The following is a 20197-nucleotide window of genomic DNA, read 5'->3' as shown; positions in this document are numbered from 1 at the left end:
TTCAACTTACCCTATATATACACGCCCATCTTCTTCATTTGTGCTTGCTCATTTCTTCATTTCTCTCTCAAATTCTTGAATTCTAAAGTTGTTCTTCATAAGCTAATCTTTCATTTTAACTAACTTCTCAATACTTAAAGCTTGATGTTACAACATATATATAATATACACTCCTTGTTTACCTTCGGTCTTTCATTTCTCCGGTCTCGGCCGGTTGAAATGTCGGACTAGTAAGGCAAGGTTACATGGAGGACTTTGTAGTCCTTGTTTATATATTTAACAAATCTAACCATATAACTTGTTATACTTGCTTAAATTCTACATATTTTAGTTTATTTTTCATATTTGTCAAGTTCCATGGTGTTGGATATGTGGTGACTAGCCTCGGTTTCATCCCGAGTTGAGAACCGAACCAAAAACCGAACTTTTGTTTAAAAGCATTATTGTTAACTTTTTGAATGTAAAACTTGAGTATTATTATTTATAAGTTATTTTACAAGTTCCATGGTAATCGGGTATGTGGTAACCATCCTCGGTCTTATTCCGAGTCAAGGACCGAACCAAAAAACAAACTTTTGTTTAAAAGCTTTATTGTTAACTTTTTGAATGTAAAACTTGAGTATTATTATTTATAAGTTATTTTACAAGTTCTATGGTAATTGGGTATGTGGTAACCATCCTCGGTCTTATTCCGAGTCAAGGACCGAACCAAAAACCGAACTAAACTGAGTTCACTCGCTTAAGACACACAAGTGTGTTTTTAGCCACCAAAACTCATATTTTTCTTCAAGATTATATTTTAAATCAATTTTAGTTAGTTTCTAAACATACTTGGCTTGTCGGTAACCAACTTGATCTTATAACAAGTTCGAACCGATAAGGTCGTATACTCGCTTAACGAACGTTAAGGTTCTTCACAATAGAACTACATACTTGGTTAAGTCTATTTTGATTTTATTGAGTTATCTCATAACATTTATTATTTGGGGAAGTTAACTGTGAGCTTGGTCAATTATCAAGTCTCGAATCGACAAACCCGAACACTCGTTTAAACCTCGTTTTGGTATTATTATAACCAAGGGTTTTGCAATATCGCATTTTAACCCACATTATTACTTAACATAGGTTGAGTAAAAAAAGAAAAAACACTAATGAATAGAATACCGAGACCCGGTTTCGAGTAAACTTATTTTACAAAACTCGTTTCTTTAATTTCTCAAATATTTACATTTTAAATCCTAAACTTTATTTATTTACTTTATTTGTCATGTATTTTATTTTAAACCCTTCCAAGACTACCTACTAACACAAGACCCGTTTAATATAGGTCTTGCTCGTTAAACCGATCTCTCCGATTATTCACGACACTATCTTTCAAGTTACTTGTTAATGTGAGTACTTTCTCATCCCCCGTTTTCCATCTTTCATTTTGGGGGTGGCATTGCATACTTATTCAAATTCAAATGATTTATACTTGAGTCTTAAACCATAACACGTATTGTATATATTTACTTAAATAAATGCTCGATTTGGTGTTATATGTTTTACATGATTATGTGCAAATTCTTGAATGCTAAGGCGGGTAGCCTCTTGAATGCTAAGGCGGGTAGCCTCATCAAAGTATGATCATACGTTAATTCCGAGTATATATGGTATCCCCATATAGATAGGTGTCGTCAATGTATTCTTATGGATGATTTCATTATTGTCGTCAATGTATTCTTATTGACGGTTTTATTATCTAAATTGTTGCTATTATTTATTGTTTTCATATACTAGTTGTGGATTTCATACTATATACTTATTGTCCAAAACTATGAAAATTGCTCACCAACCTTCGTGTTGACAAACTCTATTTTATGTAATGTTACAGGTTTGATGTTAGCTTGATTGGATTACTATAAGAAACTTATTATCTTGGCTTTAGGATATTAGAAAATAAAAGAACAAGTTATTTGTTTATCTATCTATTTGGCATTTTGTATGAACAATTGTTGTGTTATTTATGATGATATGGATTTAAATGAGTTGTTTAAATATTGTAACTTTATAGTGTCATTGTGCAATGAGCAATCATGTCGCGCCTCGATGTTTCCGCCTTCATTGATCGGGGTGTGACATTCCGTATGAAAACCCAATTCGTACCCGTAAACCTATTTGATACCATTAGAGGAATAGGATTCCTACCAGTCAACCTATTTGATAGTGTTAGATAAATAGTTTAAATGATTGGAGTTGGTTTTACATGATTCCTACATTGGTTTAAAAGTAAATATGTTGCTTCACATAAACCGATCATAACCCATGATCACGAACATATGACCAAAAGACTCTTCTTTAATGTGTAGAATAACATAAAGGGATCCATTTGAACCATACTCATAATCCCACACTCCCCATCAACGTAAAGTGTGCCATCAAGAGTTATGCACATGGTAATTGTTTCATCAAGAGATAAACATCAACTTACCTCAACTTTGACAACGTTGCTCAATTAAAACTTGGCCGCATACTGTCAACAGCCTTCACCATGTCCTTTCTTATGATGAATCCCTTGATACTATTTAAAGCACACCAAGAAATGAAAACAATAAAATTGAATCCCTTGATACTGTTTCATCATTTCTTATGATGAAAAGGTGGATTTCAATATAATCTAGACCGGTACCGGTCGAAGTCCCGGTCCCGAAAATCATAAATGTTTGGTACCGGTACTGATAACAATATTGAAGGTAAATTTAGGAAATACCAGTACCGTACCGGTACCGATACTGAAACTCAAAACTTTGGTACCGATATCATCCCTAGTATAATCCTTCAAAATTACAAAGTTAAAGAACTACATAGCTTTTATTAAATAGCTTACAGCATTCTTTTTTTCAATTTGAGTTTTGTCAGCTTTCATTTCTTCAAGGGTAGCACATATAGTGGTTATATTTCCGCAAAGTAGAAAACAATATCGCAATCAAACATAAATAATCTTAACAGATAAATTGCAGAGGGTCTTAGAAGTTCTTTTCCAAGTGATAGTTGCGACTTTATTATATGTATGCTACTTACTATATTGACCCTGTATATGCATTTACCTTGTTATTGAGAATGCAATCGATTGATTTGACACTTAATACTCCCAAGACTAAAACACTTAACAAAAATATTTCTAATTTTACAAAATGCAACGTTATCTGATGAAATGGAGTCTAGAAGTTTGTTCGTTCAGAGTTGAGAATTAGAGATGGGGTTGACATTCGACGGCCTGATGGAAGAAGGCAGTGAAATCAATAACTAATCCGATCAAATAATCGATTTCAAAGCCTAAAAGGTCAGCTTCAAGAGACGAAAAGAAAATGAGATGATGAAATACAACTTTCTAGAAATTGGAATAAAAAAAACAGACTTCATTACGGCTCCCTTGGTGTTGGCCGGAGAAGAAGGATGAAGGCGGTGGTGCTAGCCGGAGGTGGCTTTGGTGATGAAGACAAAAAGAAAAGTGGTTGCAGGATTGATCAAAACGTGGCTTTAAACCCTAACAGATACGTGTACTTAAAAGCTGTTTCAAGTGCTTGTACTACATGTTTTTTAAGTGACACGAAATTGCTACAGTAACAGATGTGAGTATAGCACCGAATGCCTTTTAATATACTCAACTTTTGACTTTTCTTTCTAATGATGTGGCCGGTCTGGAGTCAACGTAGATTCATGGGTTGATCTATTTGTTAATTTTAATTTTTAAGATATATTTCACGTAAAAATATACTGTTACACTATTTAGTGTTTACACAAACTGTTTCAACATTTTATAGGGCCGGCTCTGACATAGGGTAACGACCGGCCGGGGCACTTAATTTTCGGAGGTACAATTTTTTTTTATCTATATAATTTTATGAAAAAAAATATGCGTATTTAATGTTTTACTCTAATTATACAATAAGTAGTTTGGTCTAATGACAAAAGGGTATAACTACCAATCAAAAGATTGTAGGCTATAGTTTCACTTGAGACATTTTAAGCTTATTTTTATACAAAAAAGTTTATCAAGTAAGATCATTTAAAAATTTAATTGTTTAAACCAAACAAAAAACCATTTACATAAGACCTAAATTTTTTTTTGCTTGTATTATTTCGTTATTTGTTAGGGTTTACGGCCTTTTTATTTCGGCTCGACCAAAACATATAAATTCTTGAAGACGGCCCTGACATTTTATGTCATATATTAAATTATCAAAGAGAAAATATATTTGTGAAGTTTCATTGTTTGAATAAAAAAAGTATAGATTATGTTCCATACTTTCATGTAAACTTGTAATTTTAGATAAGTGATACATTTAAACTTAAAAAATTTTTCATGTTATAGTGATATATGAACCGTATTCATATGTTTTGATTTGATTCTAAGTGATCTTTCTATTAGTGTATTTTATATACGCTAATTAATATTAACTAGTAATCGTACCTGCGCGTTGCGGCGGACCAAGTTGCTACCATATGCCTTGCTAAGTTAGAAGGTTGTGTTTTACATGCATAGTTTCATGAGTACAAAAGATACAACTTACTAAAGATTAAATAAGTTTTGTTACAATAAAAGAAATTTTGAAATAAAACAGTAACAACTGCAATGTTTGTGAAACATTGGTGACACATTGCAAAAAAAGTAAAATTTCATTAGACTCTGAGCTGTGTAAGCATGTAATATTGTATAGTTACTTGCTCAATGTGATGAGGAAGCTAGCAACAGATTTGACCTATTGCAAAAGTCAAAGAAATTACTCTTCTAATATTAACAACTAATAAACACACGAACCATCAATAATATTTAAAAGATTAGGCATGACAGAATAGGAACCACATATGGGTTGACCTGCTGTTTTATTGGCTTTTTTACTGTCTTCGATCACCACCTGAATGTCAAACATAATATATTATCAATAGTGTTACACCATATCCAATGAACTACATGAAAATTACTTACTCTTGGCTCTAGTGGTAGTGTAGTATGCCCCTAAACATTAGCCCAAAATCCAAGTCAGCCCGTTAATGAGTAAAAATTAAAAAAAAATGTCAATGCATAAAGAAATTCACATGTATCATCTCTATAGGTTCCATTACATTCATGTTCATATTTCATGCATAAAGAAACCATCAATCAGGTGGGGAAAGTAGGAATGAGCATGCTAAAATTCAAAAGAGGAAAAAATTACTGAAACCCTAAACAAACAGGGCTATATCAAATAAAGAAAAATGTTTGTAGTATGAACACCTAAAAATCATCATAACAATTTTCAATACATATAAATAACATTTCAGAAATATGAATTAAAAGTTACAGTCATATGCATGAAGTAGAACGCCTGGAATTAGAAATTACAAACAAATGTAATTGATTCTTTAAAACCCTAGCTAACTCACTTACGGTTCCTGACACCCTCTGCTCGATACATTTTATGGTAAGAAGGTTGTGGATAACAAATCGGTAAAGACGAAGATAGGCGATGTGTTAGGTATTAAATAGTAGAGGGACTAAGTGTAAATGACTAATAGTTTAGGGTTATATCCGTAATATGTTCATATACATATGCGGGAGCCATTGAAGGGAAGAGTATCGATGAATTGATTTGGTTTTCCTCTCTCTGTTCTTCTTCCTTTCTCTTTATCGATCTTAATCTGTTGATTACTCGTTTGTATCGTAACACGATGATTTAGGTATTTGCTCTGGTTGGAAAGAAGCAACCACACACACTCTCTCTAACAGAAAGGACGCCACGTAGAGGTATACGTGTTTAGATCCTGAGGCAAAATCATGCATCAATTTGTTGTACATAATGCTTCAGAAAAAGTACTATCGAGGTACAGTAGATTTTGTGAGTAGAGCACAAGTTGCCTTTTAAATATATATATAATTATGTGGGTAAAGTTAAAACGTGAAGGGAGACAAAAATAAGGAGTGCGAGAAGGATTTGCGATCACACAAAACCCCTAAAAAAATTCAAAAAAAAAAATAATATGAAAATCATAACTCAATATATAAATAAAAATGAAAAAAAATTAAAAAACCAAAATGTTCCACCTTCATTCTCGTTAATAAAAACCATGAAAAGACACAATGCCGAGAAAAAAGACACAATACCGAAAATGAACAAACAACATAACGATAAACAAATAAAGACACAATAGATTCGCAAAATATAGCACACGCAAAACAAAATATGACGCAATGTTGAGTAATATAACACAGCATCAAGTAAAAAAACACAATATCAAGAAAAAAAGACACAATCAGTGACGAAAATAAACACAAAACACAATAATAAACAAAAAGACACAATGATCATTTTCACTCAACATTGTTTTTTTTAGAACGAGAAAGATGGTAAAAACAATTTTGTGTTCATACATTTTTCGTTTTTGTATTAAAATTTGAGTTATGATTTTTTTTATTAATTTTTCATTTTATCCATCGTTGTAGAATAAATTGACCCTAATTATGTTACCAATAAATCGGTATAAAATATTTTACTTTCCTTTGTTTGTGTATTTCATAGGCTACAAAAATCTTTTACTACAACGGTATTTTAATGATTTTAATCCAATAAAAAATATTTAGTATACCTGACTGGTGGGTACGGAGTGAATTTCAGTTTCTCCGAGAAATCATACTCAGACTCATCAGAACCGGTTCCATCTTTACCTGGACCTAATCCGGCCACAACCAGCCAAAACCGGTAAAAAAGATGACTACGCCTGGAATCGAAACATCCCACCCGGTTATTGACTTTGTTGACAAACCCAAAATCGGTTCCTGCCTCATTTGAAAAAACCCGGGTTACCCACCAGTCACCTCTATAGTGGCCTAGTGTGGCCTATTGGGTCATCAGATCAGTCGATGCAAATAGAAAAGATTTGCAATCAATTTTCAATATCAATGGGCTGGATGCTTTAAAGCAATAGGTGGGCTGCAGACTGCAGTTCAATCTTATTCGGCTAGCCCACAGAAAAAAAGTAAAAGGGAATTGAAAGGTTCATTGGTAGGCAGCTTCTGGAGGTTTCGAAGCAGGTCCGACTCGGTTCAGTTTCGGTCAATGAAATTCAATATCGGTTTTTGTTCAAGCCAATAGCTTAGGGGAAAGGACCAATTCGGTTTGAAACTTGTTTTATTTGGTTTTGCCTGGTTTCAGCAGACAAGTATACATATCCGTTACAAACCGCCAGTTCATTTTGGTTTGTAACCGGTTTCATCTAAATAGTTTAAAATCAACTTTGGTTCGCTTTACTGGCCGTTTCAGCCTGGGAACCGATTCATAAATAATAAGGCAGGTAATAAAGAGAAAAGAAAATCCATAGCCCACGTAATTTGTGCATAATGTTACTTAATTATATGAACATAACATATATTGATAACTGCGTTTAAACATTTGGGCGGGTGTTAAATGTTAATCATATGCATATTGTTCGTATTCGGTTTAGTGCGATTAGTTCTTATGCAAACTCAACAATCACCAAATCGTGACTCTACCACCCTAGCCAGTTTAGTTAAGGATCAGGTTTTTGTGTGTAAGTAACAAAACGTAATTGATTAAACACCGCATTCACCAATTAAGTCGTGCCACTAAGTAATCAAACATAAAACCTAAAGTGATTGCTTCTTTCTCATATTTGTAACTATTCCCGACTCTCTTTTACTTATAATTTAACAAGACAAATGATACTAATCACATGTTATTCGTAGATACAGTATCAACCACAGTATCAATTATCGAACTTATGCTAACTATCCAAGTTATTTAAATCTTTGTATCACTTAAGTTTAACTCTTGGACACGTGTCATATAACACCTGGTCATTGAGTGTGGGTTGGTGAAGAAACACTAAGTGACCCCGGCAGATTACGGATAATCTGGGGGTTAAGTAGATGTTTCCCACGAGGGTTAGGTCCGGCAAAGATGGTTGTTCTTCTGATGACCTGCAAAACAGACACCGTGAGCTCGTCACTGAGAAGGGGGGGGGGGTACCTCCTTGTGACCACCCTCCGGCGTGAGAATCAGACTACATTGCTCTTGAATATAAGTGTATATTAAGAGAAATGACTAGAGCAGATATCAGATAATATATGAAGATATAAGATGATAATAAGATGATGATACCGTTCCAAGGTGTTAGAGTATTTACAGCCGAAGGTAGGTGTCCAAGAAGGTACAGCCTGCTGTATTATATTCCTTTTCTACCAACTGTGGGCTACGCACGTGCCGTGCTGGTGGTTGGTGGGTAGGCAGCGGTTGATAGTGACATGACCGGCTGTGTACTATTCATTTTCCACCAACTGCAGGCTATGTACGTGCCACGACAAGGGTTGGTGAGTAGGCAGCGGCTGATAGTGACATTAAGTACTAGAGCGTGCTGCTCGTCGTACTGTTGCCAGTGAGCTGTCGCAGCTTTGGTCAGATCTTTTGTTCATACCTTGGCAGGTATAGTACAAAAGGTCCTCCAGTAGCGTACGGACTGGCTCATTTGGGCGGGAGAATTCCCGGCTTTGGGCGGGAGTATTCCCGGCTTGCTCATTCCCTCTTCAGGTGACATTACTGAATTATTTGAGAGTTAGTGCCTTGTGCATGTAGCCTTGCTGTTAGTGCGGGTAGCCTTCCCTGATGGCTAGTATCCGCAGCTGCGGGAACAGGCGGAGTACGTCACCATTGGGAGGCTTTTCCTGCGGGAACAGCTTGCGTACTGCGCGTAAGGACGTCATCTCTCTGAGCATGGTTGGTCCTGCGGATCCAGTTGGTCTTTGCGCAGACGTGCCTCTTTAAGGTGAGTCTTGCGAGTTCAACTGCGCAGACGTCCCTCTTCGAGGTGAGTCTTGCGGGTCCAACTGCGCAGACGTCCCTGTTCAAGGTGAGTCTTGCGGGTCCAACTAGGCTCTGCTGGGACCTACCTCTTCAGTTGGACATGTCTTTTAGCTTTTGGATTTTAATGTAAAACTCTTTTTGTATGTTGTAGTTCATGTTTTGGACCATGGTTTAATCCTTGGTTCACTGTCCCATAAACAAAGCAAAAAGAATCCAAATTGACTAATTTGGCTTCATATGTATTTAAATAATAATAATTCAAACAATATGTCAATCAAATCCATGTACCAAATTTGACATTTCTTGTTTGATACAAGATTGGCGCCAAAAAATGGAGGGAAAATAAAAAAAAGGAAAGAAAATAGACAAGTGTTGCAATATTAATAAAAAAGTGAAGAATTTGCAAAAGCAAAGATAGGGTTTAGGGGTAGGCCCACACTCCACCATAAATATCTCTTAAGTGGGCCCTTTGTTTTCTAACACCTTCAACTTTCTTAAGTTAACTATTTAGTCCTTGTATTTATATTTGTTTTTGGATTCTTAAAAGACGACACGTGAGTGAACGAAAGTTTCGTCGCTACATCTTTATAGATACGTTTTAATAGGTTATCAGAGGAGCTTAGATTTGAACTCACGGCATATGTGCTATAACATATATGTTTCAACGAATAAGACAAAAAATTTTAAGCTATCGACATCAACACTATGAGTACAGTTAAATAAATATGTTACACTTAAATGAAGTTAAGTAATATAGAAGTTTCATTTACTTATTTTCTTATTTTGTAGTCAGGCTACTACACATAGTGTACAACTAGTAGGGTTGTAAACGAATTGAACCAAACGAGACATTGTCCGTGTTCGTCCGTTAACCTTTTGTCAGACAAACGGACGATTCACAAACACTCTAATGAACAAAAATTTGTGTTTGTGCCCGTCCATTAAGAAATTGAGTTTGTTCGTATCCATTTGTGTCCGTTCGTAAATATTGTAAACAAACATTAACGGACATAATGGGCTAACAAACACTAACAGGCACTAATGAACATTAATCGACAAACATACATAAACGAATCTAATGAACATACGAACATAAACGATTACATATTAATTTCAAAAGTATAATCATTGTCGGACGTTCACGAACGCTATTGAACACGACCACTGTCCGTGTTTGTCCGTTAAGCTTACCGAACGAAATTTTTTTGTTCATGTTCGGTCCATTTATTAAACGGACAAACATAAACAAACTTCTTGCCAAACCGATAGGTTAAAGTTGTTACATTGAGCAAAGAAATCAATATAGGATTGCCTCCACAATACCAGACACTTCTTGGCTTCACTTGACAAAATAATATATAGAGAGAGAAACACACACAATGTATATACGTATATCTATCTATCTATCTATCTATAGACAGAGAGTGATGGGTAATGTAAGTTGCCCGGATAAGATCCGACAGCTGTGTGTATCTTTACTCCAACTGACACGTGTGTGTCTCTATAATTTGTACATACTTTAAACGGCTCACTCTCTTGGCTTAGAGCATCCTTATCCATAAACCAATTCAAACGTCCACCTTATCGTCACATCATATTCTAAATTTTTATAAAAAAAAACTCTATTTTTCCTCCACTCATAAACCAATCTAAATCTCATTAAAATATAATAAATATGTATATATATGTATATATATATGATTTGTGTGTAGTGTTTGTGGTGGGGCCACGACAAACCCCCCTCCCAAACATTTGAGAATGCAAACCAAACATAACACAAACGTTTGTCTCCACCCATAAACCGGTTCAAACGTCATGTCATGTCAACAAAACCCAATGGGTGGAGATGCTCTTAGCTTGGCTTGTGATACACCTACTATATATATATACTTACTATATATATACACTTCAATCCACAATTTTTTAAATTTTATTTTTAAGTTTTTAGATTTTAACTTTTGAATGAGTTAAGGGTATTTAAAATTTTTGGACGTAATTCCTTCTCGAACACAAGATGATGTTGGGTTGGATCAAGTGGGTCGGTTTCAAGTTATAGAAAACTGGTTAATTGGTTAAATCAGTTAAAGATAAATTAAATGAGCTGTATTTAAATTATGATGGCGAATTGGATTAGTAGACAAACATGTGGATTTACTTATTATTTAATTAAGAGTACCGATGGTTTATATAGCATAACCAAAGTCGTGAATCATGATTATGGTTAGATGAGTTTTATAATTAGTTTTACAGTTATAGTTTTCTTGTTATAAGATTAAGAGTAATTTGATCCAATTTCATCGTTTTTGTTTTGGTGAGTTACATCAATTCGTTCTTAATATATAGTGTTGCCTTTTTTTGTTAACATGTATAAACTTTAATCCATAGTTGGCCTACCCGACTTTATATCCATCTAAACGGCTTCTTCCTTTCTCCTTCCTTCCCACAATTAGCAAACATCTCAAGATGCTGGTGGCATAGCAAAAGTATCTTAAACATCCAAAGGATCTGGATTTAGTACAGGAAATATGTTTAAAAAAACGAATGTACATGGTGTTGTAGTAACTTGTAATACAGTGAATGGTGATTTTGTTTAATAGAACCAATTCTTACTAAATATTGTAAGATCCACATTTATATATATTGTTTTAGCAGCGTTATATGATATGTAACGCGTAACATGCTTTTTTCTCTCTATTCCATTATACATGAATAACATGCTACAAGTGTTTACGCAATATTCGTATTTCTCAAGTAAAAATACTTTAATTAAAACACCTTATTTTAAATAGTCACTACAACACCCTTTCATGTCTAAGGTGCTGTTTGTTTTTTAAGACAAAAACTGTCTGCAATCTGATTTCATGTCTGCAACTGAATATGTGGTCTGAAGGTCTGCAATCTGAAAATATAATATTGTTTGTTTTATAAACTGGGTATCGTCTGCATAAGCTAAAAATTAGTTATCTATCATACATATCACAGTAGATAGAAATCATTTAACGTCTGTAGACTAGTAAAAGAGTTTGGTGGTGGGCAGTGGGCGGTGGTGGTGGCGGACGATGGGTGGTGGTGGTGATGGACGATGATGTTGGTGGGTGGTGGACGGTGTTGGTGGCGGATGGTAGGTGGTGTGGTGGCGGACGGTGGGTGGTGGTGGTGATGGACGGTGATGGTGGTAGGTGGTCGACGGTGTTGGTGGCGGATGGTAGGTGGTGGTGGACGGTGGGTGGTGGTAGTGGACGATGGTTGTGGCCGACGGGTGGGTGGTGGTGGCTGGTGGTGATGAACGGTGGTGGTGGGTGGTGGATGGTGTTGGTGGCGGATGGTAGGTGGTGGTGGTGGGTGGTGATGGCGGACGGTGGGTGGTGGTGGTGGCGGACGTTGGGTGGTGGTAGTGGATGATGGTTGTGGCCGACGGGTGGGTGGTGGTGGTGGTGGTGGTGGTGATGGACGATGGTGGTGGATGGTGGTGGTGGTGGTAGTGGGCGGTGGGTGGTGGCGGCGGACGGTGGGTGGTAGTGGTGGGTGGTGGTGGTGGTGGCGGCGCATGATGGGTGGTGGTGGTGTTGGACATTGGGTGTTGGTAGATGTTAAGAAGTGTGAAGATGTGTGAACACGTTGAACAATAGCTTCTTTATTAAGACCATAAAAGCAGTTTGCAGATCTTATTTAAAAAAAAAACAAACAGTGTTCAGAAGCTTATGTCTGCGCGCCCGTAGACATAAGCCTCCTGCAGATGTTTTAAGCAAAACAAACACAACCTAAATCTCAGGTATTAAAATTTAGAACAACATGTTTATAAATTTATATCTTATAAACTTTACTCACTTTCTATAGTTATATTGTAAAAAATAGATTGACTTCTTATATAAAAACCTTAGGATATTATTTATGGATTACTCTATCATTCAATTTTTTATAAAGCCCCCCACTTAATTCATTATAACTTCATTATCCACGTATCCACCGTTCCGTTTATTTATATTATTTAAAAACAAAAAGAAACAGAAAAAGAAAAAAAAAACATGATTGGGGAAATAATGAGCTGTGTGAGCATGCTTATTTGAACCCTGTCATGCATGAAGTGAGAGATAAGGGTGTGGTATTTGCGTGAGGCCAGGCGAGCCACATCAACATCATGCGCCATCACCTACAAACCATTCCCATTAGTCTTAGAGGATCCAACAGTGTTGTTTGTCCTTAGAGCATACCATTAAATAATTCATTACGTGAGAATGAAAAAAGAGCTTTTTGGTTGCTCAAGAGAATGAAATCATCCATAACATATCGAATCTCATTCTATCAAAACCATTCATTCCCGCCTCCCTTCTTTTTTTTCATTCAATTCCTCATTCACCTTATTTTTTCAACAACACCACCACCTAATAACCACCACCACCACCATCGGCACCACCGCCAACTCCGCTGACACCACCGCTGACGCCACCACCATTTTCGTCGCCGGAGCTACCACTGTCGCCATTGTAGAGTTTAAAATAGGAATGTTTTTATTATTTCTATTTCAATTCTATAATTTTTTTTGGATACAAAACAATAAAAATTAATAATTGATTTCATTTCTATAGGTTAAACAAACAAGACAAAGGAATGGTGTGATTATTTCATTCTTTTGTCAATTCCATTCTGTCTCTCATTCAATTCCGGCTTTATTCCATTACCTCTAACCAAACATACCCTAAGTCTTTTGTCCATCAACTATCATTTGGCCTCCATATAAAAGGGTCAATTCCTTAATTCTTGTTTGGAATTTAATACCAAAACATATGCTTTTTATAATAGTTGATTTGATATGCACATTTATAACTTGTATATTTGAATAATAGCCAAATACTTCAATTTATACTCGAGAAAAAAATATAAATCAACCTCCATATTGTCATGTCTAACTTTAACTTTTATAGCGTGACTGCACAAACACGTGTGGATTCTATATACATAAATTATATTAAAAAAACTATGTTATATTTAAAAGGTAATTATGCGGTTGGAAGTTTGAGTTTTATATTTTATTTTTTGTAACACTCTTAAGTATTAACATTAACGATCGTTAAAACTTGAATGAAAAGCCTCTCACAAGCCTAATACGTGAGGGCATTTCGTCACTTTTAAATTAAATCAACGAAACAACATTTTCTCGTTTTCAAAACTGCAACTAGAAGACGTGGTGGAATCCAACTCATGCAGTCTACTCGGTGGGGAGATTTGGGGGGGGGGGGTGCTAGGGTTGCTTGTGTGAGCTCGGGTGGGGCTAGCTGGGTGCGCCACCAACCCTTATTTAACACATCCACCAATCAGCACTTGACACCTATAATTTTTGGACACCAAGTATACGATACGACGACTATATAGTAATATAGACCATTGAAAACGTGTGAAGTAAGCATATTTGGACTTATTATACCAGCGCGCTTTAATCTTTTGGAGTATTTCGCCAACAACCCTTTTGTAAGACCTTTTTTGTTTTGTCACTTTTTATAATATTTATATAACTATTTTGTATTTGAATGTATAGTTGAAAGCAACCTTTTTATTCTTATTGATAACTTTAGCTACTTGTGTAATTTACTTGGTGGTGTTGTTTGTAGTTATATCAAGTGAAATGGTAAATACTTTAGATTCAGGTTAATTTTTTTTAAACAACCAAAAGATGCAAATATAAACATAATTGATAGAAAAAAATTGAAACCCCAATACGATCATTTATTTTCTTTTTGTTTGAACTACAAACACTAGTTAAACCGCTAAAAAGTTTTCAGAATGGTTTCATATCGTGAAACATAATCCACCTGAAGATACGTCACCCAAGCTTAAAACCAGGTATATAGCATTTGGTCGGTCAGGTAGGGTTAAGCACGGTTTGGTTATCAGGAAAAACCGAAACCGAAACCGAAGCCATCAGTTTTTTGAATATACAAACCGTTCGGTTTCGTTTTTTCAATTTCCGGTTCGGTTATAGTCGGCTTTTTTTCCAATTCCATGTAGACATCGCAAAAATAATTTAAAAGTGAAAATAATGATTTTGATCTTGTAAGAGCGTATTATACGCCACATTTTGAATTCAAAAAACAAAAATAGACGCGTGTTACGTTGAACGACACGAATAAAATATTACTACATTAGTAGAGTATTAAAATTCAACAAAACTCTTAATAAAAAAAAATACTAAAAGTTTAGTCTCAATATTCATTCATCATCTTCATAATGCTGATCACCATTAATCAATTCGGTTTAGGTTTTAAAAAATCAAAAACCGAGCCGAAACCCAAAATTCGGGTTTTCAAAAAAACAAAAAATTAAACGTCGATTAATAATTCGGTTCGCTTTTTCCAGTTAATTCGGTTTTGGTTCAGTTAATTCAGTTTTTTTCTCACCTCTGCCGAGCCAAGCCAAGCCGAACCGAGGTGCAAGAAGTAAACCGCCCCCCACAAATCGCCCGAATATTATTATTTTCATAAACAACACAGGCGACAATGATATCTCCCCCCAGCCCCCCCCCCCACCCACCACAAATCGCTTGAATATCGCCTGTGGGGCGGTGTTCAAACAAAAAATCGCCCAAAAATCTTCAATTTTATCGTCCACTGCACCTTGTCTAAGTTGGAAACTACCTCCAACAAATTCAAATTTTCCAACCGATAAAAAGACAAAACCCGAGCGAAGAAGTAAACCGGTAATAGCCGGTAAGAGCAAGCAAGAAAGAAGATTGTGTGTGTGATTGACCGTACCGAGAGAGAGAGAGAGAGAGAGAGAGAGAGAGAGAGTGCGTGTGTCTTATTCATTTGCAGGTCGTTTCAATGGCAGTTGGTAAGCATTTACTGTGTGTGTCTTCACTCTCTCTCTCTCTCTCTCTCTCTCATCTTATTATTATTATTATTGCTCTGCTCTGTATATCCCAGCATCATCAAGAATCTTGATTTCTTCAATAATTTGATTAATTTCCAATCAAATACTTCATAAATTCCACCACATAATCTCATCTTCTTCATCCCTTCCAACCTTTACTCTGCTCTGCAATTTTCAGGTAAATTTGATTAGTTTTCATTCAGATTATTATTGCTCTGTTTTTTAAGATGGTGTTTCAAGATTTCTGATAATTAAATATAAAGTTTTGTTTTTTTAGAGAAAATTTTCTAATACATTTAAATAATTTGAATTTACATTCTGGTGCAATTTTGAGGTAAATTTGATTAATTTTTATTGAGATTGAAACTACTCTGTTTTGAAGATGCTGTTTCAAGATTTTTGATAATTAATTATAAAGTTTTGTTTTTTTAGTGAAAATTTTTTAATACATTGAAATAATTTGAATGTATTGTTACTGATTATTACCCTTGATTTTGGTGCAATTTTTGAATAATTTTCATTGAGATTACTCTGTTTGAAAGATGGTGTTTAGTTTTACAACTTTCTGATTATTAAATATAATTTAAAAAAAATTGTTTTAATGCATTTAAATATGCAATTTTGAGGTAAATTTGTATAATTTTCATTGAAATTACTCTGTTTTAAAGGTTTCTGATCATTAAATATTCATTTTTATTTTTTAGAGAATTTTTTAATAGATTTAAACAATATGAATCTGCTACAATTTTGAGGTAAATTTGAATACTTTTCATTGAAATTACTCTGTTTTGAAGGTTTCTGAATATTAGATGATAAACTTTTTATTTTTTATAAGAAAAGTTATTTTATTGCGTTTAAACAATTTGAATCTGCTGCAATTTTGAGGTAAATTTGAATAATTTTTCATTGAATTTAGTCAAATTACTCTGTTTTTAAGGTTTCTGGATATTAAATATAATATTTTTTTATAGAAAAATTATTTGAATACGTATAAACAATTTGAATCTAGTGTCACTGATCAAAGTGGGAAAATTGAGATTCAAAATGCAATTCAAAATATAATCATATAATTATATTATATTATACATGCATTGGTTTGATTCATTTATTATGTGCAAACTGAATCCGTGAAGGTTAGAAAGAAGGAGATCCAATGACTTTGTGGGTCATTTTGCATTCAACATTCTATGTAAAGTTTCGTGTCAGAATTTAAAGATTCATTTTTTTTTTACTTTTAAAAAAAAAACCACTTAGATAAGAACAATCTTTTTCTCTCTCCTCTTTCTCTCTCATTATTTCAAAAAAAGAGTCTCAATTCTTTGTGGGTATGCCTTCAATCTTTTATTCACATATGAAGTTATATCAAGAAATTTGAAATTCAACATAAAGTTTAAATCTTGAGCTCATAATTGTAGTCTTTTTTGTTTCTTTGATCAAGATTTTGTTTCAGTTATATCAACAAGTGTAAAATTTAGCATAAAGTTAGAAGCTTGAGGCTTGAGCTGATAAATTATAGTCTTTTTTGTTTCTTTGATCAAGATTTTTTTTCAGTTATAGCAACAAGTGCAAAATTTAGCATAAAGCTAGAAACTTGAGCTGATAACTGTAGTCTTTTTTGTTTCTTGATTAAGATTTTGTGTCAATTCCATATTTAATTATATCAAGAAGTGTAAAATTTAGCATAAAGTTAGAAGCTTGAGCTGATAATTGTAATCATTTTTTGTTTCTTGATCAAGATTTTGTTTCAATTCCATATTCAATTATATCAAGAATTGTAATATTCATCCAAAAGTTAGAAACTTGAGCTGATAATTGTAAATTTGTATATTTTTTTAATTTCTTTGATCAAGATTTTGTTTCAGTCCTATATGAAATTATATCAAGTGTAAATTCAACCAAAAGTTGAAAGCTTGAGCTGAAAATTGTAATTTTTTTTTTAATTTCTTAAAGATTTTGTTTCAATCCTATATGTAATTATATCAAGAAGTGTAAAATTCAACCAAAAGTTAAGAGACTTCAGCTGATAATTGTAATCTTTTTTTATTTCTTTGATCAAGATTTTTCTTATTTTTTTTCGGGTAGATTCAGGTTCTTGCTCCATGTTATGGATTAGATAAGATTAACCGGATAAAGATTGAGATAAAGATTCTCACAAGTTTTGAATATTAAGAGGAATGCTAGAACCCGAGTTATATTCTTCTAGAGTGTTCTCCCCTTTTCGTGACGAAAGTGGGGACGAAGAGCTTTCTGTTCTTCCTAGGCATACAAAAGTAATTGTGACGGGCAATAACCGAACAAAGTCGGTCTTGGTGGGTCTTCAAGGTGTTGTGAAGAAGGCTGTTGGTCTTGGTGGTTGGCATTGGCTGGTATGGTATTTCCTTATTCTTTCTTTTGCTTTTGTTTCAAATTCATACACTTTTTGTTACTTTGAATCTTTTGGTCACACTAATTAAGGAGAAAAAGAAGGAATAGCATGCCAAAATGATTAAATTTTTACATCATGGGTCCATCCTTGTTTTAATAATTTGATCAGTGATAGTAGATGTAATCAAATGTAGTATCATGAAAGTTATTTTATTTTTATTATTTTTTTTGAAATTTTGGCTGCATGTTTCATTTTCTATAATAAGGTGATCTTTCTTGTTCTGGTTTCAAGTTAAAATGACATTTTTGCCCACTGTTTGTATTCACAAGAAAACGACTTACTTGTTCGTTATTTTCGTTGCATGTTACTAAAGTTTGCAACCTTTTGGCAAGACTTGAAGTTAAAATTTTCCTATTTGCATATCCTATTTATTTCAAACTATTAGGTGCAAGTTTTAGTTTACAAGATAACCTTTATTATTGTGATTATTAATTTATTATAGCTATTTTACACGGTTTACTAATAAAAAATGTCAAACTTTGACTAGGTTCTGAAAAATGGTGTTGAAGTGAAACTGCAAAGGAATGCTTTGAGTGTTCTTGAACCACCGACTGGTAATGAAGAAGATGATGAGTATGAATTTGATATTTCAAGCAGTGGATCCGATGTTAACGAGTTTCGTAAGACATCTAACTCGGTTATGAGCTCAATTCCTTAAAAAAAATCATTTAAAAAACCGTTTAACAATTTTATTTATTTATTTTGGTTCTGGCAGCCACTGCTACTGAGTTCACCAAACTAAACAAGCCCAAAGTTCGTTACGCAAGACCGTGGGGCCCATCTCCATCAATGAAGTCTGCTAGCCGTAACCACTTCACTCAATCCAATATGCATGCATATTATCCGGTAAATTTGACTTTTTTGGTCAAAGTATGCATGTTTGTAACTTCAAAATTAGTGTGTTGACTTAAGCTATATAGTAGACTCTACTTCAACATCATACATTGTAACATATTGTTCACATTTGGAAATATGGATTTAATATGCATACACTTTTGAGCCTTTAAAACTTATATGTTTGACCTAAAAGTTGACTTGCTTATCTGAACAGAAAGTGAACTTCTCAAAGCTAGGAACGAATACGTTATGGCGATATTACAGCACCTTTAACCTCGTGAGTCTTGTTTATAAAACCGTCTGTGCCCATGATTTGTTTTTTGTTTTTATTATATTAAATTTGTTTAAATTTTATTTCAGGGAAATATTCACTCTAATCCGACAAAGGAACAACTCGTTAACGCGGTCCATAAACATTTTGCTTCCCAGGTACCATCCTCTTTAACTCTTTTAACATGTTTAAATTTATGCACTCGTTTTGACCCGTTATCTTATGGTTATTATGTTTTCTTTGCAACAGAAAGTGAGTGAAATGGAAGCAATAATGGAGTTCATCAATGCAGCCAAGAGGCGGAAATCTGGAAGAAGCCATAGGGATCGAAGTTGATAACGAGGATTTTGATGTTCATTTGATCTTCTAGTTGTGCGCGCGCGTGCGTGTTGTTTGTGTATACATACATACTACTACTACTACTATTATCCTAACCGATTAGCGCAACTTTTAATTGTAGAGACTTTAACCGGAGATAGAAAAGCCCGTTTCTTGGCTTCAAAATGCTTCTCCTTCATCTTTCACTGTGTTATATCGAGCCAAGTTCTAGTTTTTATCGTTTTTCGTAACCATCGATTCGTAAATTAGCTAGGTAGCTGGTTACTATGCAATCAATATCGGTGCTATCTCGGTTATCGGTCCTCACGCAGAATATCAGTTAGAGTATCAGTACTGATAATATCGGCGATATCAGTGTTTTAAGTCTTAATTTTCAACTTTTAGTGCTTAATGTTAGTGTTTTGAGTCTTAATCAGTTCCTGCTTGTTACAATTGTTATTGGTTTGCAAGTTGCTATAATTTGTTTATAGTATGAGAGTATACTGAATTGTTAGTGTTAAAGTGCTATATATATAAATTTGGTATATTGGCTTTCAATAAACTTTTTATAAATCCTAGCTATTGCCTTTTGGTCATTGCTAGTCCCAACTAATGAATTGCCTATTGACGGTCCTAACTTTTAAC

At 34.3% G+C, this 20197-nt stretch overlaps 1 protein-coding gene across 4 annotated transcripts; it reads left to right on the top strand.

Annotated features, from left to right (window-relative positions):
- Nucleotides 1–15641: 15641 nt before the first annotated feature.
- On the top strand, nt 15642–19817 carry LOC143572353 (uncharacterized). 4 transcript variants are annotated; one of them, XM_077057539.1, is made up of 7 exons: nt 15642–15662; nt 17784–18067; nt 18614–18746; nt 18842–18972; nt 19178–19240; nt 19324–19392; nt 19484–19817. In XM_077057539.1, exons 2-7 carry the CDS (start codon nt 17876–17878, stop codon nt 19568–19570), a joined length of 675 nt encoding a protein of 224 aa, XP_076913654.1. In that variant the 5' UTR covers nt 15642–15662; nt 17784–17875; the 3' UTR covers nt 19571–19817. The 4 variants fall into 4 exon arrangements, with proteins under 4 accessions (XP_076913654.1, XP_076913653.1, XP_076913655.1 ...); XM_077057538.1 differs by lacking the exon at nt 15642–15662 and adding an exon at nt 15854–15879; XM_077057540.1 differs by lacking the exon at nt 15642–15662 and adding an exon at nt 16565–16586 and having other exon boundaries at nt 17790–18067.
- The last annotated feature ends 380 nt before the right edge of the window (nt 19818–20197 follow it).

Source organism: Bidens hawaiensis, unplaced genomic scaffold (genome assembly GCF_021521415.1).
Source record: "Bidens hawaiensis isolate Kalapana, Puna unplaced genomic scaffold, B.hawaiensis_p1.1 tig00025810_1, whole genome shotgun sequence".
NCBI lineage: Eukaryota > Viridiplantae > Streptophyta > Magnoliopsida > Asterales > Asteraceae > Bidens > Bidens hawaiensis.
This window is presented reverse-complemented; position numbering and strand designations above follow the sequence as displayed.